This window comes from Myotis nattereri (genome assembly GCF_964212035.1).
Source record: "Myotis nattereri genome assembly, chromosome: 9".
Lineage (NCBI taxonomy): Eukaryota > Metazoa > Chordata > Mammalia > Chiroptera > Vespertilionidae > Myotis > Myotis nattereri.
Window position 1 is genome coordinate 44,889,450 of NC_138084.1, and position 23,578 is coordinate 44,913,027.

General features: G+C 48.2%; 2 protein-coding genes across 3 annotated transcripts; one reads left to right on the top strand and one right to left on the bottom strand.

Annotated features, from left to right (window-relative positions):
* The first annotated feature begins 849 nt into the window (after positions 1–849).
* Positions 850–6,457, top strand: RPS3 (ribosomal protein S3). The gene is made up of 7 exons (XM_081100218.1): positions 850–929; positions 2,055–2,185; positions 2,447–2,540; positions 2,935–3,029; positions 5,062–5,249; positions 5,727–5,923; positions 6,383–6,457. Exons 1-6 carry the CDS (start codon positions 900–902, stop codon positions 5,918–5,920), a joined length of 732 nt encoding a protein of 243 aa, XP_080956344.1. The 5' UTR covers positions 850–899; the 3' UTR covers positions 5,921–5,923; positions 6,383–6,457.
* An 8,815-nt stretch (positions 6,458–15,272) lies between these two features.
* KLHL35 (kelch like family member 35) lies at positions 15,273–23,312 on the bottom strand. Of its 2 annotated transcripts, none has more exons than XM_081098107.1 (6): positions 22,456–23,312; positions 21,195–21,379; positions 19,527–19,645; positions 18,710–18,898; positions 16,544–16,732; positions 15,273–15,541 (listed from the first exon to the last, which is right to left on the bottom strand). In XM_081098107.1, the coding sequence occupies exons 1-6, from the start codon at positions 23,298–23,300 to the stop codon at positions 15,434–15,436; spliced, it is 1,635 nt and encodes a 544-aa protein (XP_080954233.1). In that variant the 5' UTR covers positions 23,301–23,312; the 3' UTR covers positions 15,273–15,433. The 2 variants fall into 2 exon arrangements, with proteins under 2 accessions (XP_080954233.1, XP_080954234.1); XM_081098108.1 differs by having other exon boundaries at positions 15,377–15,642.
* Between the last annotated feature and the right edge of the window lie 266 nt (positions 23,313–23,578).

A 23,578-nucleotide genomic window follows, 5' to 3' on the forward strand; every position in this document is an offset into this window, starting at 1 on the left:
TGTATTTTAAAGAGTAACCTAAAATAGTTTAGTATCTCCTGATTTTAAATTCAGGCAAACTATCCAAATTTAACGTAAAACTGTTGAAATGTTTAGGGGTGAAGTGTACCGATGTCTGCAACTTACTTTGAAATGTATCAAAAGGTGCATTGGCGGGTGAATAGAGGGGTGGATAGATATGTGATAAATCAAATATAGCAAAAATGTTCATGGCAGCACTTAAGTAATTCGTATATGGGTGTGCACTGCAAAATTCAACTTTTCTGTGCACTTGCAAATTTTCATAGTAAAATACAGAGGGAAATATTTTTTATTGAAAAATAATTGTGAACCCATGAGCCACTACTTTAGTACTTCTTGTTACAAGTTGTAACAGACTTTAAGAAAGTGAGGCCTAGGGGTAAATTAGTTAATAATATACAGGACATACAACAGCCTTTAGAATACTTAATAAATGTTAGATATCAGTTGGAACGGAGGAAAGAAAAACAGTCTGAAAGAGCTGGGGTCCTAAATGAATTTCACCAAAGACTTTCAGTCTATTTTCATTCCAGTGTGGAGTGTAGGGGCCAGGATTTTGCGCTTGTTGAACTCTGTTGCTCTGTGAGTTTACACTTGTCATTTTCATCTCTGCGCCTCACGTTGTTCTTTTTACACTACAGTAAGCTCCCCTGCAATTCCCAGGTTCTGATTCATCTGCTTCCCTTCCTGTTTCCTTCTGTAGCTGTCTCTATTATTAGCCTCTTTTTCCGAACGCCTTCCTTAACAGAAAAACTACATTTCCCAGGAGCGCCCACAGGCGTCAACGTCGCGCAGTTCTTCGTCGTCACTACGCGCCCTTTATACCCACTTCCGCCCGTGAGCTACTTCCTTTCTTTTCGGCGACGCACGGCGGCAAGATGGCGGTGCAGATTTCCAAGAAGAGGAAGGTGAGCTCCTGGGCCCGGGGCCCTGGGGATTGCGGCGCCGTGCGGGTCAGGGCCTTCTCGGGGTGCCGTGTCGGGACCCGCAGCTCCGTGCCCTGCTCGGGGAAGTGGCTTGGGCCGCGAGGCATCCCCGCGGGCTGCGGATGGCGGTGGATTGAGTGCGGGGGCCCGAGCCAGGCGAGCGCGGTGTGGCGGGGAAAGGGAGCCGATTTCCGCCGGTTCGGGGCGGAGAGTAGAGATGAGCACCGGGCTCCTCTCCTGCCCCGGAGAAGGCGCGTGCGAGCATCTCTTGGTCAACAAATAACGATGAGTGAACGCGTGGTGTTTGGAGAGTGTGAGCCGAGCCGGTCGCTTCAGATCTTAACAGCGTGGCTTTGGGAAGGGGTGGGCGTCTGGCCTTCTTCCTAGTCGCGTCTGGGTGCCGCCTTCGGGCCCTGAATGCTTGAGCTGCACGGGCTGCTGGCGGCTGATTGCTCCGGGGAAAGCCGTGGCCAGCGGAGGGAGGGCGCCGCGGGAGAGCGCGCCTTCGTGTCCCTTTCCGCTTTCCCACGGGAAGGGCTCAAGCCCGTTTGTTGTAGAAGTTGGTCGTTTTTCGTAGACACCACGTCCACGTTCGAACGACATCCACACGCTCTTGTGAATTGCACCCCCTGGGAGACGGCCACCCCGGCCAGGCGGGAGCGCGGGGCCGGGTCCCGCCTCTGCGGCCCGCGCCGTCCCTGCAGCGGGGCGGCTGGTCCCTCGCCTGCTGCGTCCTGCTGGGCGGAATGATGAGTCCTAAACGGGCCCTGTGAGCGCCGCTGTTGCCGGGCGTGTGTGCGTGCGAACGGCGGTCCTGAGAGCCCTTCGATGAGGAGGCGATGACGAGTCTGACGGGGGTGTTGCTGTCCGGGGCCCCTGCTCCGGGCTGCGTCCTGCGGCGCCGGGGTCGGGGCCCCGGGTCAGAGTCGCCGCCAGACGATGACCGAGAGGCATTTGTCTGAGAAGGGCTTGCTCCGTCCCGTTCGGAACCAGAGCAGGACGATGGGCCGTTTGAGTTGGGACGAGGGTTGCATTGGCCGAAAGACCAGGCGGGGAAAAGTGAACCTGCACCCTAACTTTGAATTCTGGCGCTTTTTTTTTGGTTAGTTTGTGGCTGATGGCATCTTCAAAGCCGAGCTGAACGAGTTTCTCACCCGGGAGCTGGCCGAAGATGGCTACTCAGGAGTTGAGGTCCGCGTGACGCCAAACAGGACAGAGATTATCATTCTGGCCACCAGGTAAAACGTCGTTGATGTTGCCTAGACGGAGATGGTTTGGTCTGGAAGCTTAAGGGGACAGCCAGTGCATTTGGCCTTGGGGAGGGCAGTAGTTGGTTTCTGTGAACTGCGTCTTTTAAATCTAACCAGTAGTTCCCGTCACCCACACTTTCTACTTGCTTGTGTCTGATGAATGAGGTTTCACTGCTACGCAGATGCAAGATTGGAGGCCACAGGTGGACCCTGGTGAGAGCTGTGAATTGCCGCTTTTTGCTTTCCCAGGACGCAGAATGTTCTTGGTGAGAAGGGCCGACGCATCCGGGAACTGACTGCCGTGGTTCAGAAGAGGTTCGGCTTCCCTGAGGGCAGTGTGGAGGTGAGTGATCTGGCCTAGCGCCGGGGTGACTGTGGGCCTGGAAATGGCTCTTTGGGATGGCACTTCTAAAACCCCTTCTCACTGAAGACTGTTTATTCCTGATCATTGAATGTTAAAAATGGGTTGGTATTTTGTTGAAGATCTCATAAGTAGTAAGCTTAATTTTACAGGCCTGTTCTGCTCAGTTCTGGTGGTTAGGGAATTTTACATCCACCTTGAGTGGTGATGATACACATGATGGATCGGGTGCCCATGGGTCTCCTTGGTGTGGCTGTAGGAAGAGCTAGGGATGCGAGGGCAATGAGGAATGGTTCAGTTCATGTCACTGAGTGTGTGCTAGGTGTGGGGAGTACCAAGGGGTGCTATAGTGATGTATGTTGTTTGTTTCTTCAAGCTTTATGCTGAAAAGGTGGCCACAAGAGGTCTGTGTGCCATTGCCCAGGCAGAGTCTCTGCGTTACAAACTCCTAGGGGGCCTTGCCGTGCGGAGGTGAGTACGTATCCCCTTTTTGTGGATCAGAATATGGTGTGTTTGCCATTTTTGTTCATTCAGCAAATGAACTCTACATGGCAGGATATTTCCAATCCATGTCCTTGTATTTTTTTAAATATATTTCTATTGATTTCAGAGAGGAAGGGAGAGGGAGAGAGAAACACCAATGATGAGAGACTCATTGATCAGCTGCCTCCTGCATGCCTCCCCCTCCGGGGATCGAGCCCGCAACCCAGGCATGTACCCTTGACCAGGATTGAACCTAGGACCTTTCAGTCTGTAGGCCGTCGCTCTATCCACTGAGCCAAACCGGCTAGGACTCCATGTCCTTGTTGAACTGGCAGTGTAGCAGGAAAAATAAAGAAGCAAGTCGGTTTTTATATATATATTTTTTTTTAATTGATTTCAGAGAGGGAGAGAGAGATAGAAACATCAGTGATGAGAGAGAATCATTGATTGGCCTTCACACCACTCACCGGGGATCAGTCCAAAATCTAGGCATATGCCCTGACCAGGAATCAAATCGTGACCTCTGGTTCATAAGTTGATGTTCAACTACTGAGCCATGCTGGCTGGGCAAGAAGCAAAATTTTGAAGGAGTGATCAGTGTTATAATGGAGAAATGTTCTCAATGCCTGGGGAGTAAAACAAAAATAGAACTCAGAGAGGGAAGGTTAGGCTTCCTGTTGAAGTCACTCAGTTCCATCATGTGTTAATTCTTCTGGGGACTAGAAGATAAGACAGTGCAGATGGAAGCGAGCTCTGTACAGAGATAGTAATGTGAGCAGTGATGGGCTGCAGCAGAGCCCCAGGAGGTTTTCCAGCAGAGGAAGGACACAAGGGCTGCGCTGCCTGCAGGTTGATGTTGGCATGGGTAGGAAAGGCTATAGGCAAGGACGTGTAGAAGACTGCCCACCTGGTTTGAATGCTGGATCTATATTGCTGCTCAGGCAATAAAAAGTGATTCTCCAAAGTTGGTCCCTGGGCCAGCATCACTGCCATCATCTGAGGACTTGTTAGAAAAAATTCTCAGTCTCCACCTAGACCCACTGACTTGGCAAGTGGGAGTGTAGCCCAGCTAGGCTGTCTGAACAAGCCTTCCAGGTGACTTTTGCATTGAAGTTTGACTTGGAAGTTCTGAGACCAGAGCAGCTTACTGAACTTCTCAGACCCTTGGGCCTCCTGTCTCTAAATGGGAATCATTGTACCACCACCTTTTTACTTCATTTTTTTCCCTACCACCTTTTATTGTGAGGATTCAGTGAGATCATATGAAAGGGTCTGGGGCATGGTGGTGGGTCTTGCTCTTTACTTTCCTGTTGAAAGTGGCAGCTAGCTCCAATTATCTCCCAGAATGTAAACTAATGAATAAGGTGGGGGAGGGCATGATATTTTTCTACCAGGATGTAAACTAATGAATAAAGTGCGGGGGGGGGGGGGGGCGCATGATATTTTTTAAGGCTTATTATCAATTATATATACCTAGATACGCTTTTCCAGTGTGCTAACAGTCAAGGCAGCTAGGATCCTAAACCGATAGGGTGCCTAATGAACATGAATTCTGGAGGTTGAGGAATGCTTCAGTAAACCATAAGGGGGGTTACTTAGTGATTGGGTACTTCTGGGTTCTTACTGATGGCTTGCCTGAGTTGGCAGAGATGGACTGGACTGGAAAGGTTTGCTTCAGAGTGACGGGGCGGGGTGTCAACTTGATGATCATGAGATTGAGTGTGGGCCTCAACCTTTTTTTTTTAATCTTATTTGTGGGTCTCAACTTTGGTTGCACATTAGAATCACTTGGGGTTTCTTTTATTTATTTTAAATACTTGTTACTGAGCTTTACCACTCCCAGGTCCCCAGATTGCCAACTTAATTCACCTGGCATTGGGGGGGGGGGGTTGTTTCTTTAAAGGGACATTGACAACAGGGAAGACTACTAAGTCATATGTTTTTTAAACATGGGGTGGGATTGGGTGATTCTATCTTTGGTGATAACACAAATGGATATCTATCTCTTGTTTTCCCAAAGGGCCTGCTATGGTGTGCTTCGGTTCATCATGGAGAGTGGGGCCAAAGGCTGTGAGGTTGTGGTGTCTGGGAAACTCCGAGGACAGAGGGCTAAGTCCATGAAGTTTGTTGATGGTCTGATGATCCACAGCGGGGACCCTGTTAACTACTATGTTGACACTGCCGTGCGCCATGTGCTGCTCAGGCAAGGTGAGCAGTTGGTAGCTCTTAGGGCAAAGGGTCTTAGTGAATAGATGTGGTTTTCTATGCACACCTCGGTGTTTAGGGAATTCATTTTCAGAGTAGCAGAGCGTGTTAGTACTCCTTGGGCTTACTGATTCGCTGCACTGAATTGGAAGAAGTGAATTGTTGAGATCAGTCAGATCCAAGGGTTGGTTTGTCCTTGTCTCAGCCACCTGTGTACCCTTCAGTGATGACACGATGACGAGTCAGAAAGGTCACATCCTGCTCTTGGTCCTTGTCAGTGCCATGTTCTGTGGCACTGCATAGGTTCCTTTTGCAAACGTGTCCTATTCATTGGTTGATTAGAGGCATTTGTCTGAGAAGGGTCCAGAACCAGGGATACTTGAGGAACTTACTGTTCTCTTCCTCTGCCCTGTCCTATTGTGTTGTGGGGGCCGGTGATACCACAGGTAGGTCCTAACCCTGGTCCTAACTGTCCTTTAGGTGTGCTGGGCATCAAAGTGAAGATCATGCTTCCTTGGGACCCAAGTGGTAAGATAGGCCCTAAGAAGCCCCTGCCTGACCATGTGAGCATTGTGGAACCCAAAGATGAGATACTGCCCACCACCCCCATCTCGGAACAGAAGGGTGGAAAGCCAGAGCCGCCTGCCATGCCCCAGCCGGTCCCCACAGCATAACAGGTATGTCTCTAGCAGCCCCTTGGGCGGAACGGGACCCTGTTCCTTTGTCTCCCTAGGACTGCTTGTTCTGCACACTGTGGTAAGCATTTGGTGAATAATAATTGGAGTGCACTTAATTTACACGGAAGAATGCTGGTTAAAGCCAGGGGCCCTTTTAATTTCAACCCAGGATTCTTAAATTCCTGATTGCTGCTACAATGTTTGAAATAGGAATTTCCCTCTATTTATTGTCCTTTTTTACTCAAAAATTTCAAGGCACTCTTGCTAGTAATAAGCTATTATCCTTCAGCAACCCCCTTACAAAGAACACCTATGGTTTTTTTTCCCCCCTAAAAGTTCTTTATGTTTATTAGTCTTTATGCAAACCCTCAGTGGGAGTATATACCCATTTGGTAAATGAAAGAACCCGATACTCAGATGAAATTTCTGTTCTTACTGTTGTGCTTTGTTTGGTTTTAGGGTCTCCTTGGCAGCTGGATCTGGAGTCTGGATGTTGCTCTATAAAGACCTTTAATAAAATCTTTTTAAAAGATGCATGGCCTGACTTAGACTGTATATCCAGTATTCAGACTGAGGGTCATGTCACCTCATCAGAGCATTACTTGGTTGGTTTTTAGGGCTGCCTGGCTCATGATGCTTATGCTTTCACTGAAATGCTCTTCGTTTTGACTGTACTTGTGAGACAAGGGCCAGGAGGACCCAAGCAGAGCTAACCAGAGAGAGAACCTGTTGGGGGTAGTGACACAGGTCTGACAGCACCTTGATTAACTCATCTGTTAGGGTTAGGTTTAGAAAAGGGTAAGACTATTTTTTTCCTAGTGTATAAGGAAATCTACATTGCACATAGAAAATAAATATATTGATCATTATATTTTGGGTTATGCTAGGCTCTGGGTGTTGTGCTTCACATAACTTTTTAATTTAATTCTCAACATCTTTAAAGTGTAAGTGGAATTTGTGCCAGTGATGAAGAGCTTGAAGCACAGATAAAAAGAATATTTAAAATTGTCTCCTGTTTTATCATATTTGGAAGTGTTTTCTATTGCTATTTATTTATAAGTAACTGGTGCTCTTGTTATACTTAGGTGAAACTAATGAGGGACAGACCTGATAATTCTACAAGACTCATAACTAGATTTATCACAGAGCGGGACTTTCCTTCCTGATGACAACTGTCATGGGCCTGGAAGGCCAAGTCTGGTAGCCACACCGTCCTGGTGGTGAGGCCTGGCTGTGAGATAACCTGGCTCCACAGGCCGCCTAGTGGGCACTCTGATTATTTGGTTGTCTTTCCGACTGGACTATAAGATGCACATGTACAGACAACTGCACAGTGTGGTTATACTGCTTGGCACGTGGTAAGGGCCTACTGTTTGAGTGAATTACGTTAGGAGTGCTGACAAATGTATCTTTGGGCTTCCCCTCACTTTTTAAAAGAACCTTTGATGTTTATATTGACTGCCTAGACCAGTGATGGCGAACCTATGACACGCGTGTCAGAGGTGACACGCAAACTCATTGTTTTGGTTTGATTTTTCTTTGTTAAATGGCATTTAAATATATAAAATAAATATCAAAAATATAAATCTTTGTTTTACTATGGTTGCAGATATTAAAAAATTTCTATATGTTACACGGCACCAGAGTTGAGTTAGGGTTTTTCAAAATGCTGACATGCTGAGCTCAAAAGGTTCGCTAGTGGTCTAGACTAATACCTTACTGGTTTTGTCAATATTGATGGAATTGAGACCACATCTCATTAATAGAGATATTCCCCTTTGTAAGGCTTTATCTCTTGTGTGTAAAGTTATTGGCATTTTGCAGTTTTACTGGAAATGTTACTGTTTGAATTGAGCTAAGATGCTTTATTTCTGTACTTCTGGATTTGTGTAATTCGGTTGTGAGGGGATTTTTTTTTAAGAGAAATTAGTTAACTAATGTAAGCATCCAAAGGTCTGGGTGCTGGCAACAGGTTATGACAATCCTGGTCACCTAGGATCTTAGCATCTAGTATGGACACAGCCAGTCACAGGTCTTTGTATATTAGATTAGGTGATTTGGCTCGGTTGGTGCGTTGTCCCATGCACCAGAGGGTAAGGGTGTGTGTGGGAGGCAACTGATCAGTGTTTCTTCCTTATATTGATGTCTCCCTTTCTCTAAAATCAATAGTAAAAAATATAAAGTTTTCTGCAAATCTCAGTCTACTAAAATTGGAAATTAGTCTGTAGTGTTGAGTAGTGCTGTTCACTTACCACCAGGTGGTGTTATGACAAATGTGCACCCAAGTAGCAGCTTGGGAAGAGAAAAATAAACTTACTGAAGAACAGCTGCTCCTTGACTTAAGATTAGTGTTATATCCAGATTAACTCATGAATTGAAAATACCGTAGGTCAGAAATGCCTTCAGTGAACCTAGCTACCAAATCAGCCTAGCTTACTTTAAAATGTGCTCAGAGCACTATATTTTACAGTTGGGCAATTACCATCAGTTTTTACCTTCCTCTTCTCACCCAAAGCAGGAGATACAGGTGGGCATTTTGTAGACATGATGGAATGCAAAAACACTATCCCAAACACCCTGGCAACACAGTACACTGTAGAGTATCAGTTGTTTACCCTTGGGAGTTTGGGACTGACTTGGAGCTGTGGCCCACTGACACTGCCCAGCATCATGAGAGAGTATTGTACTACATCTTGCTAGCCTTTCTACTGAATGGGAATCACCTCTGCACCATTATTAAGTTGAAAAGTCATAAGTTGAACATTGTCAGTTGGGAGTGTCTGTGCTGATAGGCAGAAAAGTATGTAAATTATTAGTATTTAAGTGTGCAGCTTGAATTGTTAACATAAACACCCCTGTATAGCCATTAGTTGAGATCAAGAAAGGGAGTTTTTAAACCTTTCATTTCAGCAAACCATAGAAATGTAGAGCTTAGGTGAACACTGAATAATCATAGCTCATCAAGACATGCAGGCTTCCTAGAGGATCATCACTAGCCTCCCCCAATTTTTCTCAGTGAATGGTTTTTCTAATATATTTTAAAAAAATATATTATTGATTTCAGAGGGAGAGATAGAAATATCAGTGATGAGAGAGAATCATTGATTGGCTGCCTTCTGCACGCTCCCTGCTGGGGATGGAGCCCACAACCCAGGCAGTGCCCTTGATCAGAATTGAACCTGGGATCCTTCAGTCCACAGGTGACACTATCCACTAAGCCAAACAAGCTAGGGCTGTCGTTTTCTTTACATCTCAGGTGGTAGCATCTGACTGGCCAAGTCTGGTATCTGGCCCAGCTGCCAGAGGTGAGAAGATAGCTAGCCCCTTTGGCTTTCATAGTGGAAGTGAGGCCCAAACTCAAATATTGCCTCCGTCCCCTCCAAGTGTTCGTGTTAGGCAGCCAAAACTTGTGAAATAGCCCTTGGGACCCACTGGTGGAAATACAGCTGCTGGCAAATGGAAGCAAGTGCCAAAGCCTTTCCTGGGCTTTTTATCAAAAGGCTCTGAAGAGTTAGCTTGTGGTCATTAGGATATGTGGCAGCTGATGACAAGAGCTGAAAGCCTATTGACCAATTGGGCAAGGAAAGAACACCTACTAAAGTCTGAGGACTTGGGAATAGGTCCAGAGAGCAGACAACCAGCAGACAACTCTGGAGAGCCAGGAAAAGGACAAACGGGGGGCCAGAGGAAAACAAGGATTTTTTGACGTGAGATGGGGTGGGGTGGGTTTTTACCTCCAGACAGAATCTGGGCTTGCAAAACACTTGTGAAGGCTGCTGGAACCCACAGCAGAGTGATAATATGGGGTTCTTGCTCCTCCCATCTATGATCTCACTCCCAAAGGGGTCCAAGAAACCAGCCACAGTCCCCAGCTCACCACCTCAACTTCTGGCTGGGAAGTTAGGCAAAGGCATGCGGAAGTCAGCCAGGATGTAGTAGATTGAAGGATGCCCTTCTCTGCAGAGCATTTTACAAGGTACATTTGAGAGGCCGGGCTTTACAATTAGAAATCTGGGTTCAAATTCTGACACCAACAGATTCACTGACACTTTGGACCTTTCTGGTTTTTGTTATCACAGGGCTGTTGTGGCCGTTAAAGGAGATCTAAATGCCAGTATGTCTCTTCTAGTATTTATCATCTAATAATTTTGTTTGCAGATATTATTAACAGGTAAGAGCCCAGGCCTTCAAGCCAGAGTCTGGATTCAAAGATTGTTTTTCTCACTATTACCTTAGGGTCATCAGATTTTTGATGTTACTTAATCTAAAACAAACCACTTCCGTATTTGTTGCTAAAGTTACATTTATAGTTTGATAAGCAGCATGACCATGGTGAGAAGATAATTATGTGCCCTGAGCCTGCTGTGAATATGTCATTTAAACTTCCCAACATCCCTGTAATGGGCAGATTCCATTACCTCACTTTACAGCGATTTTAATTTGTGCAATACATCTTAGGGGAATGTGTGATTTCTCTTAGGCTTGGAAAAATATTTAGGGTATCTCAAGATCCCCACTTCTGATTTGAGAATAATAAGACCATAGGTTGGGAAGAAGAACTTATCTGATCCCATACCCTCACATTCATAAATAAGATGGAGCCCCCCAGGAGCTCTGAAGTTGAAAGGAAACCATTGAGCCTCTGCTGCTCAGTCCTGTATTGTACCATTTCACCTAGCCGGGTGCAGCTGGGCCTTTCTCCCCTGAGGGGAGGACTGCTGTGACCTATTCATCCTGCCCTCACTGGTGGACCATCAGCTGCCCCATAACCGTCACAAGTATTAGTACAACTCTGAACATACTGAAAACCATGGAATTATACTTTTCAAATGGATGAATTATATCAATAAAGTCATGTGTATATGCATAAATATATATGAATTAAAACAGCAAACAATTCCAAATTTTCCTTGTTTTGAAGGTACATACACCCAAAATGAGCAACATTCCTTGAATGCAATGAACTGCTCATCAGCTCCCATGTGTGACTAGAACATACTCATAACGCTTCCAGATTCCAGGTACATCTCTAATGGGCTCTAGCTTACTGCTTTTGTTTTCTTCTGGTTTTTTGCACTTGCCTTGTCAACATGCAATATTTTTGATGGCTCATAATTTAAGGACAGCCAGCCATGTTCCTTGCTTTTAAAACACTTTATATATTTTTTATTGATTTCAGAGAAGAAGGGAGAGAGAGAGAAATATCAATGATGAGAGAGAATCACTGATCAGCTGCCTCCTGCACGCTCACCCACTGGGGATCAAGCCCGCAACCCAGGCATGTGCCCTTGACTAGAATCGAACCCAGGACCTTTCAGTGTGCAGGCTGACAATTCTATCCACTGAGCCAAACCAATCAGGGCAAAACATTTTTATTTTTAGATTTATAAAGATCAATTAGAATAACCAAGTCAATGAATTTTTATTTTTTAATGTTATTTATTGATATCAGAGACGGTGAGAGAGAGGGAGAGATAGATACATCAATGATGAGAGAATCATTGATTGGCTGCCTCCAGCATGCCCCACACTAGGGATGGAACCCATAACCCAGGTATGTGCCCTAACCAGGAATTGAACCTTGACCTGCTGGCTCATAGGTCAATGCTCAACCACTGAGCCACACCAGCTGGGCACCAATGAATTTTATTTTTTAAAATTTTTTATAGCATCTGTTTCCCTTCACCTACACAACTGTCTTCAGTGTATTCCCACTTATGAACTGTAACAAACAGTATGAAGTAAATTTGGGTGCATAAGCATCATAAAAGATGAAAGAATATTGCTACACCACCCTTTAGCAAAACAGGATGGTCCAGGTTTTTTTGTCATAAAAATTCTGCATGATGAAATCCTGTTGAACAACTTCACTAAATAATGCCTTATGACTTAAAATACCATAGTTCCTTTCTATTTTTAGAAATATATTGTTCGACAGTTCTTGAGAAAATTCATCTGGGAAAGATTTTGCTTATGTGACCAATTTCCTATCTTTAGAGACTAGAGTCCAGCAATGTGCCTCTGCATTCTTTTTCTAATTTGTGTAATAAGTGTGAAATGTCCTCAGTCAACTTTCTTTTCTTGTCATTATGGGTGGGAAATGAAAAGTCCTGAGTTTATTATTTTTTTAAATATATTTTTTATTTCAGAGAGGAAGGGAAAAGGAGAGATAGGAACATTAATGATGAGAATTATTGTCTGCCTCCTACATGCCCCCTACTGGGGATGGAGCCCACAACCCCGGTATTCCTTGACTGGAATCGAACCTGGACCCTACAGTCTGCAGGCCAACATTCTATCCACTGAGCCAAACCAGCTAGGGCCTGAATTCTTAATTGATGTCTCTAGACTTCTTTGATATCTTTTTAAAAGATGACAACCAATACTTTGGGCAATGTAATATGGAAACTGAAAGATGATGTAATAGTAATTTATTTCATTGCATCTTTTAGGCAATACCATCATTCTTCCATTTTTTTACCATCTTAGTCTTGTTTGACATAGTTGGGAATAATTGACGAGTAATATGATCATTTCTATTATGAAATAAAGTTTTTCAAGATACAGAAAAATTAAGTTCATCAAGATCTCAATGTATTTTAGATTTATGCAAGAATCCAACTATTCCATATGGTGATTGTAAGAGAATGAATTTTATCCTAGTGTTTTATTTTATTTTATTAAATTTTGTTTTATTGCTTAAAATATTACAAAGAGTAGCACATATGTCTCCTTTTTATTTTCCCCCTTGACCTTCCCCCGGCCTCCCTTACTCCCCAGTGTCTTGTGTCCATTGGTTATGCTTATATGCATATCCTAGTTTTTTAAAATAAATTTCCCCATTGTTCTTTGGGAGCCCACTAAAAAAGAACAGTCATAAAATTCTAATCCTTACTTAGAACTGCTCGGGAAGAAAACTAAAAACTGAATTTGGCTCCAGTGGCTTCTGATGGTATACCAGAGTTAAGTCTTTGTCTGGCGTACTGCATGGCCAAGGGGCCATGCTCAGGGTTCATGCTCTGATCTTGTCTGGCTGCAGGGAGTGGTGGGAGTGGGAAAGCAGTGGGTTAGGAGCCAGGGAGACATTCCACAAAAGGACTAGTTAGACTGAGAGACCAAAGTATTAGGTATAGCTAGTAGTCCTAGGAAATGAGGGCATATGGGGTGTCAACTTTTGCTTGTGTTCCTGTGAGCCTCACTCACTAGGGACATGAATAATGCCTCCCTTCATTCAAGGAGGCCCCTAAGGACAGGAACAAAATTCTATCAGGATGGGATTTTCCTCGGTGGAAATGATGTATCTCCTACTTCTAAACAGCTGTGCTTCATTCATGTGTGCAACACCCACATTCTCAGATTAGCAGAGCCTGGATGTGGCTGCATGGAGAGAGCAGGCTTTGGAGACAGCTGGATGCAGGTTGGAATCTTGGCTCTGCCACCACTTATCAGCTCAGTGACTTTAGTAAGCAAGTCACTTACAACTGAGTCTGTAAATGTGGGGTAGGCAATAGTACCAACTCATAGGCATTGTGAGGTAGAAAACAGCAAAAACTTTGATTTAATATATTCAATGGGAGGCCTTGTTCTGGGCACTGGGGGACACAGATGAAGCTGACACCTTTTCTGCCTCAAAGGGCATCCCTTGGGTGTCGGGAGACAAAGGCCTGGCCATATGTCAGGTGACAGAACCAGGGCAGATAAGGAACACGAGGAGAGAGTGATAAACTCGGGGGTGGAGGGTATCAGGTCTGCCCAAGCAGACAGCAGGAAGGGGCATCAGCACTTGCATGAAAGGGCACAGGGCACGCGAATGGTCATCGTGGGGGAAGTGGTGCAGTCTGCTTGGCACACAGGAGGTGCCCAGCCCAGGTGAGGGAGAGCTTGCCCTGGATTTGCCCCTCTCATTTCCACTTGGGCATCTGACGGGATAGGGCCTATCCGACAGGCAAATAATACAGTGCTTTCTTTGTCCTGGATGTTCTCCCTGGGGTGGGGGCAGGCGGGCTCTGAGGAACTGGGCCCCTCCCTACACCCCCTTCATCTCTGCCATTATCAGCCGTGTCCAGATGGTCACAGGCTCCCTAATCGGGGATAATCAGGAGGTAGGAGCTCAGCTGTGACCTGGGCCTTTGTGCTGGGCTGTAAAGGGCCAGCCCCAGCTGGAAAGATCTCCCAGACAGGGCCCTGGGGCTTTGGAAGTGGGGAGGGGCGCGGGGCTGGCCCTGTGCTGGAGGCGTTGCAGGAGCCTATGATAGATTTTTAAAAGGCAGTCTGGGTGCAATGAGCGGAGCCCCAGGTGGGGTCTGGCTAGGTCCTCCGTCCTCTGGGCCGTAGAAACAGGCACAGAACCCGCACCAGTAGGCCTCTGCCTCACAGATTCGCTTTGTGGCATCTTTCATCCCCTCTCTCATCCCCCCTTCCTATCCAGCAGTCCTGTGCTGCTTTCTCTAGAGCCCAGGCTAACCCAGGTGCTTAGTCACATCAGGGGTCTGTGCCCCCTGTTGATGCTGGGGGTGTTGGAGGTCCCGATGCAGCCTCGCTGGGCTCTCAAAGGCCCGTGGCTCTGGCACCCATCACCCAGCTGCAAGCTTCGGACCCCAAGGCCATTTGGGTTTCTGTTTCAGCACCTCGGCCCTGGCTTCTAGCAGTGAGCCTGGACCGGAATCCTGTTTTTAAGGCCTTTATCCCTCAGAGCCTGAGCCCCAGAGCTCAAACTTCTGCCTTCCTTGGGGTTTTACAATTCTGTTGTTTCTGATCCTTGGACATGTTTGCTTCCTTTTACACCTATGTCTTTGTCTTTTTCGTTGTCTGGGCTATAATTTTGTCTATCTCTGCTAGGTGTTTGAATTTGAGAGGGTTGTTCTCCTGACCAGAAATGTCTCATTGATTCTGCAGCTTCATGAAATACAGATATTAATAATTAGCTCACTAAAAGTTAAACGTGTTGATAATCTCAAGTTGAAGGACAGTGATTACCTCAGAGGACTATGGGAAAGGAATGGGTTTGGGAATAGACACCAGAGCCTACAACGGCATTTCTAACATTCTACTTTTTTTGTTTTTATGTAGACTAAAAAAAATTTTTTAATTGAACCTGCCACCTTTTGGTGTATGGGACGACATTCTAACCAACTGAGCCACAGGACCCAGGGCTGTGACAGATTATTTCCTAAGCTAGCTGGTAGGAAGGAAGATGTTTTATTATTATTAAATTGCACAAAAATATATATTCTTTTATGCATGGAATATTTCATAATATTTTAAATTATGTCCACACTGCTATTATGAAAGTAAATGAAGTAACATGTAGGTGCTTTGTAAAGAGTCAAAACAAGGAGCAGACACTTCTCCAGGCAAAGCAGGCATGAGCTGGAACACAGACCCAACCTTTGAATGACGTTTTATTTCTACAAGAAAGGGGGCAATAAGTTAAGGGGCTATTTACATGGCGGTTCCATGAGGAAAGCAGAGTGGTGAGCCTGAGTTCTCCCTTCTCTCTCTGCTCCTGGCTCAGGCTGTCCAAATCTGAGTCACCTGCCGAAGCTCTGGACAATGGTGACGCAGCCGTGGGAGCTGGTGCGGCGCTGCAGGGACGGCTGGGCCTCCACCTGCCCACTGCTGGGGTCAAAGGTGAAGACCCTGTCGGTGCTTTCCCCGTGATCATCCCGCCCACCAGTGATGTGGACCTTCCCATCACACACAGTCACGCCACAGCTCTCCTGGGTGTACAAATAGAAAGACAGTCAGCTATGGGGTCCAGCCTGGGGCTCACTTTGTCCCTAGCTGGCCAGGCCAGACAACAAAATCTTGACCCACAGAATGTGAGCAAGCAGTGTGAATGTTAGACCAGAAATTGGATGGAAGGCAGAAAGCTCTGGCTTGACCCTTACTAAATGAATCCTGGACAGGTCACTTAACCTCTCTGGGCCTCAGTTTCCTTATCTGCAAAGCGAGAAGAACAGTCGTACCTTCCTTAGGTTCCCTTAGCAGTTAATGGGGTTAAGCGTGTAAAGTGTTTTACGTAGTGCCTGAAGCACAGTAAGCACTCCAGTAACAATAATAATAATTAACACCATCACCACCTTAGGATCTCAAACTTAGAGAAGCCAGAAGTCTCAGGCTCTTAGGATCACTAAAGGTCACAGCTGGCTGGGACTACCAGTGTAACCACACCCCTATACAGTCTCTGGAGTTTCAGGAGGTGACAAAAGGTGGGAGAGGCAAGGTATACAGACGCCAGAGCATCCATCCAGGGCCTGGGCTTCCCTTCTCTGATACCACTGGGGCAGGGGAACTTAGCAAGGTCCTTCTCCATGCTCCCCCCTCCCATCTCTTCAGTAGGCTACCAGCTAGTGGCCTTCAGGACAGGAGAGAGTGCAAGGTGACTTAGACCAAATTTCCCACCCAAGGCTACAGCATTTGGGACTGGGGTTCCAGGCTCATTTGTGAAATGCAAAGCTGATTTTCATTGTGAGGGCAAAGCTAGAGAACCATGTAGAACCACCTAGCATGGAATGAGACACAAGACTCACTATCTCTAAGATGCAGATCCTTAGAAATGGGTCTTCCCTCTCCTCAGTGGAACCAGTGTCAGGGCCATGCCTAGGACCCTCCACTTACCACGGGGCTGGGGAGGATGGCTGCCTCCCCCCAGACATCTGTAACAGGGTGGTAGGTGTAGATTTTGCTCATGAGGCCTCCCACCACATAGATGGTGTCCTCGAGGGAGACAGCCTCAAGACATCGCTGAGAGAAGGGTGCTGGTGACTGCAGGCTCCACCTGTCCTCCTTGGGGTCAAAGCACTGCACCTGAAAGGCAGGAGGTTTGGCAGTGGTGAAGCTTCACCCCCCCCAACTGCCCTGCTGCCCATGCACTCCCACTTCTCTCCATCAGGGGGACTCATTCAGCACAGTATTTGCCTCAGGTAGTGTCTGGGAGGGTAGAGAAAACCCATTATCCCTGCCCTCAAGTCTAGTTCCACCTCTTTCTCCTACCCCTGGACTCCCTGTGTTGAAAACATCTTCATCTTTCAAGGTCCAAGGGAGGTCTCCATTCCAGGACATGGAGATGCCGCCTGCATTAGTGCTATAGAAGTCCTCAGAGCAGGTCCCCCATGGAGATGTGTTCCTGGCTGTGTGCACTGTCAGTCAATCCTCATCCCTCTTCCTGGTGCTATGAGGTCATGACAAGATTCCAGCTGGGGTGTCTTGCAGCTCATTACTACAGCTGTCCACATGCCTCCCAGTCCTACAGGTGTTTAAGACACCTTTCACAATTTCTGAGGGCTTGTACTGTAGCTGCCTGCTCACCGTTACTCCGTTTCATTGTTTCTTTGGAGACCCCCAGAATGGCCTAAAACAAGTCAGTGCTGCATGAGAGGGTACTGGGTACTAAATGGGCAGTTCAGCCAGCCCCAGGAAGGTGCTGGGAAAATGGGGTCAAGGGATAAGGAAAGACGAGTGATCCTAGCTGGGGAAGATTCAAATCCAAGGCCACAGCCTGTGAGGCCATCTGGGGAAGGAGAGAGCTGTCATTATGAAGATTAATTTTTATTCATAAAAACTGAATGAGTTTAGTAGACTGTAGCTCACCCGCCCAGCGGCCTATTACACAGTTCCTGACGTGATGGCTTAGACGAGTTGCTAAGCATGTGGAAAGTGCATTCTGCTTCTTACTCTTACATGAAGAATTAAAAGCAGAATGCGAAATTTTATTGACAGTAAGAATGCACCAGCCAGTGTGGCTTAGTGGTTGAGCATTGATTCATAAACCAAGAGGTCACTGGTTCAATTCCTACTCGGGGTACATGCCAGGGTTGTGGGCTCCATCCCCAGTCGGGTGCGTGCAGGAGACAGCCAATCGATGATTCTCTCTCATCAATGTTTCTATCTATCCCTCTCCTTCCCTGTCTAAAGTCAGTACTTAAAAAGCAAACAAAACAAACGAAAAAACAACACCACCAATAGTAAGAAGGCAAAACTAAAACAGAAAATCAAAAGTCAATTTAGAGGAAGCCGGGAGGCAATGCACCATAATATTAAATAGTAGTTACTATCCTTAGGTGGGGGAATTATGGGTGATATTTTTCCTGTTTCCGGTTTTCTAAATTTTCAATAATGAGTATTAAATTTTTGAATGGCACAAAAACTTCTTTTTAAAAAATATGTGTTTATTGGTTTCAGAGAGAGAGGCAGGGAGAGGGAGATAGAAACATCAATGATGAGAGAAAACCATCGATTTGCTGCCTCCTACATGCTCCCCACTAGGGATTGAGCCCATGATCCAGGCATGTGCCCTGATTGGGAATCGAAGTGCAACCCCCTGGCTCATAGGTCGATGCTCAACCACTGAGCCACATCAGACACGCTGGCAGAAAAACATTTTAATTAATCCCACTCTTGCCCTCACTTAATTTTTTAAAATCCTCACCCAAGGATATGTTTGTTTATTTTAGAGAGAGAGGAAGGGAGATAGAGAGAAACCTTGATCTTGTTTCTTCTGTAGGTGCCTAGCCCGGGAATCGAACCTGCTACCTTTTTGGGGTGTGTGTGGGAGAACCCTCCAACTAACAGACACCTGGCCGAGCACCCTCACTTAATTTTTTAATCTATAAAACCATATGGCACCAAGCAGCCCAAACATTCAGGCCTAGCTGTGCTGCTGACCCAGTGTGTGACCTCAGAGCTTACCTCAGGGCCGTTGATGGGATTAAGTAAGAAAATGGATGAGGACCGGAAAGTGCCAACTCAACGCCAACACATAGCAGGCCTCTTATCCACGCCCACCTTGTCTGTGCTGATGTTGTCCTGCCTGGCACCCCCAATCACGTAGAGCCGGCCAGCACAGGGCACCACCGCTGCCGAGCTCACGGCCTCCAGGAGCGGCTCCACAGACGCCCACGTGTTGGAGAAGGGGTCGTAGCGCTCCACGCTGTGCAGGCGCTGTAGTCCATCAAAGCCACCCACCACGAACAGCTATGTGTGAGGAAAAGGGGGTCCCCCCACTGGAGTCAGGGCTGGCTCCGGCTGTGTGCCAGAAGCTATCTCACCCCAGCAAAAGGGCCCGGGCGAACCCCCATGCTACCACCACCCAGTGACAACCTCGTTTAGCAGATTTCCTCTCACTCGCTGGGGATAATGAGATCCATCTCTAGAATGGGTCCTGCATGTAGAATTGATCTGTAAAATACTCGACACCAAGCTAATGCTTAAATAATAGCTGGCAATTAAGGGTTTACTGCCTTAAATGATTCTAAGAAGCACTTTTATTTGCATTTCTGAGTTGGAGATGTAGCTTACAAAGATAACTGGCAGAGTGTGTGTGTGTGTGTGTGTGTGTGTGTGTGTTTTGGTCTTAAGTGGCAGAGTCAAGATTCAAACCTAGGCTATTTGGCCCCAGAGCCCACACCCTAGGCCGTAGGCTATACTATTACAGTAATTACTATTAGCATTAGTATTTTGATGTGACTTTGAGCAAGTCCCTTTCTTTTTTGAGACTTCAGAGCCCTTACGGAGAGAGAGGGTCTTAGAGAGGGCCTTCTCTAAGGACATCTATAGATCTATACCCTGGGCCCCAGCGGCAGCAGCTGCTGCATGTCCCTACCTGTCCGTGCAAGACCACCATCTTGTGCCTCCACCTGCCCTTGTGCAGTGAGGCCACCTTGATCCAGGTGTGCAGATGGGAGCTAAACTTCCACACATCATGGCTGTTGATGTGGCCTCCTGGGGACAGAGAAGCAACTATTGCCCCCAGATCCAAAGGAAGAGTTAAGGGTAGACGTCAAGAAGGACTTTCTCCTGAGCTGATGTGACCCAGACCGTGTGCTTTGAATGAGTGGTGGCAAAGTCTGAGTTAGGACAACAGGCATAGACTTTTGAGGGGAGAGGCCTGAGAGATACAGGGAGAAGGAACTAATCTTCGCTCGGTACATCGTGGTGGTGTGCCAGGGAAGCAAAGGGGGGCACTTTAGAAGTCTACTGGAGGTACCCAGGGCAAGAATCAGGAGTACACTGGGGCAGAGGAAGCAGAGCCACCTACACAGGATGGGGAGGGGTAGAGGGTGACCCCGGGCTTCTGTCTCACTCCTGCCTTCACCTGCATGGCTTCAGATCTGTCTCATCCCTCCATGAGGTGTTGGGATTACTACCTAGTTTACAGATAGGAAACTCGGATGACGCGTAAGAGGCCAGGAATGACTTGCTGAAAATCACTGATCCAAACCAGAGCTTCCAGCCCCAGCCCAACACTGGTATTAGTGAAGGACACAGCACACTCCGAGGGTGCAGGCTGTGGACTCGTTCTCCCTGGCTGGCATGGGGTTCCTGACCAGGGACTCACATCTTAGGAGTAGCTTCCCCAGGGGCAGTTCCGACCGCCCCGCCTCAGCCTGAGCCACACCTGTTTTGTAGCCCTGGCCTCTGTATTTCCAGTGGCCTTGGATAAGCTGTCCAGTGATGAAGTGTGGCCTAGATGGTGTCTGAGGCTTCCACCTCGTTCTTCTGCTTCTTATCCTTCCCAGCCACCCATAGCCCCTACAACATCAAGTGCAGTCTGCCGAGGCCTGGAGTCAAAGTCTCCCTGATCTGACTCCAGACTCCCAGTCCTCCCTCACCTGCAATGGCTTCCCTTCTCTCCCAGATCCCCTCGGCCTGCACGTCAGAGCCCTGTGTACCGGGGCTCCTTTCTGCACGTTCCTGCCTTCATGCCGTTGCCTGTGCTGTCCCTCAAGTCGGGCCAGATTCCCTGAGTAGGATTCCCGCTCACTTGGGGTCTGAGAGTTCCCATCAAATTCAGCCTGGTCATAAAGGGAAGTCCATCTTCCCCTCTCCAGGGTACATCAGGGTAGCAGGAACTGTGTTTTATCCTCTGAGTCTCTAGGGCCTGAATCTCAGGAAAGGCACGGTCTGTTGGTATCAAAGCTCCAACTTTGTCAATTTTGTGACAATAGGGAAATTCTTAACCTCTCCGAGCCTGTTTTCTCATCTGTGAAATGGGACTGTAGAGAGAATTAATTAATGTAAGCCTCTTAACATAATGCCTGGCACATAGTAGCTAATAAGAAGAAGTGATTAATATGAGTTGAAGCTGACTTTACTGAATAAAGGGTGGAGTCACACCAGTGATTGGCTGTGCAGGACTACATACCATTTCAGCCAAAACTAGGTTATCAGGAAATATCCCACCCCAATCTCCAGGTTGGTGGGAAAAAGGGGGCAGTGCTCAGGAGCCACGAGCCAATCCTGTGGGCTCCCGATGCGGCCCTGCTCTCACCTGAGACATAGATGTCATTGCGGAGAGTACAGGCAGCGAACTCGGAGCGCATGTAGCCAGGCAGGCTGGGCAGTGGGGTCCAGCGCTGGCTTTCTGGGTGGTAGGCGTCGGCGAAGGGCAACCTCATAAGTCCCTTGCGGTCACAACCGCCAATGACCACAATCACTTCAGCCAGGTCCATGAATCTGGCGTGGGGATAAGCTCAGTATCCATTGATCCGCGCCCAAGTTTCAGCCTCTCACTCTCTCACTGACCACACTGTAGAGTCCTCCTGCCCTTCCTTGTCCTTCTGTCCCTCTCCTAATCCCTGAGCTAGACTCTGTCACTTCCAACCTTCCCTCTGGCTATTGATGGGACAAGGACCACCAATCCTCATCCCATTCCACTGACCTCTAAGTTACAGAAAAATCATCCTTACAAAGCCTTTAACCTTACTTAGAAAAATCACCTAGTTTATTCTTTATGACAGTTCTAGTAGGCAGGGATTATTACTCCTTTTACAGAGGAGGAAACTGAGGCTAACGTAGGCTTGCCCCAAGTCATGCAAGCCAGTAGCAAAAGAGCTGGAATTCAAGCCCAGGTCTGTCTGATGCTAACCCATTCTCCTTACCCTCTCTGGCCTCCACTCCCTAATTCTGCTGCCTCCCTCCTATAACATCTCCTAAACCCATACCTTAATCACTGAACCAGGCTACATACCCTTTCAGCAAAGCGTTTTCCCCTCCCACTGACCCCTCAGACTTCTGACCCCACCAGGATTCCCAAACTCTTTAACCACTGGTTTCCTGCCTAATTCCTATGACAAATATGGAGCATCTTTGTACCAGGCCCTGTGCTTAGCGTTGGAAATACAGTGGTAAGAGAGTGGACTTCCTTGTCTTCCATTTTGGACTACTCCACCCGTCTCCTGGCCTGGTGTTCCAGGCTCTGCCTACTATATCCCTTACTAGTCTGAGCTCCCAGAGCCTTTAGGGTGTTTTCAAATCACTCTTGAGTCCCAGGGACCCAGCACAAGACTTGCACAAAGGGAACACTCAGAATTATAGACAGATGGGCAAGAGAAAAAGTGCATTAGGTGTGAGACCCCTGCACCTCCCCATTGGCTGTTAACTCTACAAGGGCAGAATGCCCCACACCAAGCCCATGGGACGTTTGTTGAATGAATGAGTGAATTTCATGCAAGAGGCATGACTGAAGGATGAATTAAGGAATGACGGAGGAATGAGTGAGTGGTTGAATGTTGGGGGAGTGGGGGTGGTACCTCCGTGGCCGCGTGCGCAGCCCACCGGCCTCCCGGCCCAGGATGAAGCAGGCCCGGGCCTCGAGGAGCAGCGGGCGGCACTCGCAGCAGGCCCGCAGCAGCTCGTCCGCCTCCACCTTCTCCAGGAAGTAGTCGGGCGCCAGCAGGGGCAGCCGCACGTGCTCCAGCAGGCGCCGCAGTTGCCCGCGTCGGGCCGGCGCGTCGTGACGCACCCAGCGCATGGCCGCCTCGAACACGGCCTCCTCGCGCGCCACGCCCAGCGCCGGGTCCGCCAGCAGCGCGGCCACGTCCTCGGGCGCCAGCTTCAGAAAGTCGGCGTGGCGCACCGCTTCGGTGAAGCCCTGGCGCCGCCCGCGGCCGCAGCGCCCCGCCGGGCAGGGGGGCGGGAAGGCGGCGGCCACGTGGCGCAGCGCCCGGCTGTTGGCGCGGAGGCTGCCCTCGAGGAAGCGCGCGCAGGCCTCGCGCAGGCCCGCCACGCCCAGCCGCCCGGCTGCCGCCTCGTCCTCGGCGCGCAGCTGCCCGCCTGAACGGAACACGTAGTCGAGCGCCACGGCCAGCGCTGCTGCCTCCCTGGTGCGCCCGGCGCCCGGCGTCTCGGGCACCACGGCCTGACCGAGCTCTGGCTGCCCGGCTGCGAAGAAGCTGCAGAAGTGGGCGCTGCCCGTGCCAAGCGCAGCTCGGTGGCTCGGGAAGTCGTGGCCGCCAGCGCGCAGCACCGCGTCGGTGAGGGTGCCGCTCCCAGGGTAGGCATTGAGGGTCTGCAGGACGCGCTGCGCGTGGCAAGACCCTGAGCAGGGCGCCTCAGCGCCTGGCTCTGACTCCTCCAGCGAGGGGCCCTCTAGCATCCTGCTGGGTAGAGAACAACACAGATAGCGTGGGAAAGTCCACCGGGCTGGGGCCAAATCGAGGGCAGGAAGCCCCTCGTCACAGGTAGGCATGAAAGTAAGTAGTGTGCTTTCTTTCTTTCATTCATTCAACTCCTCTTCCTTCCACTCTCCCATCCGGATTCCTAATGGCTGGCTGCAAGGATCCAGCAGTCTCTGCCTACTTGAGGGGCTAGCTAGCTCCTGCCTTAGTTGTTGCACCTTCTCCGTCACGTACTCATTTAAGCCAAATTGCCCTT

Excerpts from the sequence above, each read along its gene's own strand:
- RPS3 (XM_081100218.1), top strand. The coding sequence starts at position 900 with ATGGCGGTGCAGATTTCCAAGAAGAGGAAG. Across the intron at positions 2,186-2,446 it reads ATTATCATTCTGGCCACCAG|GACGCAGAATGTTCTTGGTG; the intron begins GTAAAACGTCGT and ends TTGCTTTCCCAG. Across the intron at positions 2,541-2,934 it reads TCCCTGAGGGCAGTGTGGAG|CTTTATGCTGAAAAGGTGGC; the intron begins GTGAGTGATCTG and ends TGTTTCTTCAAG.
- KLHL35 (XM_081098108.1), bottom strand. The coding sequence starts at position 23,300 with ATGCTAGAGGGCCCCTCGCTGGAGGAGTCAGAGCCAGGCGCTGAGGCG. Across the intron at positions 16,733-18,709 it reads ACAACATCAGCACAGACAAG|GTGCAGTGCTTTGACCCCAA; the intron begins GTGGGCGTGGAT and ends CCTGCCTTTCAG. Across the intron at positions 15,643-16,543 it reads CCATCCTCCCCAGCCCCGTG|GAGAGCTGTGGCGTGACTGT; the intron begins GTAAGTGGAGGG and ends TTGTACACCCAG.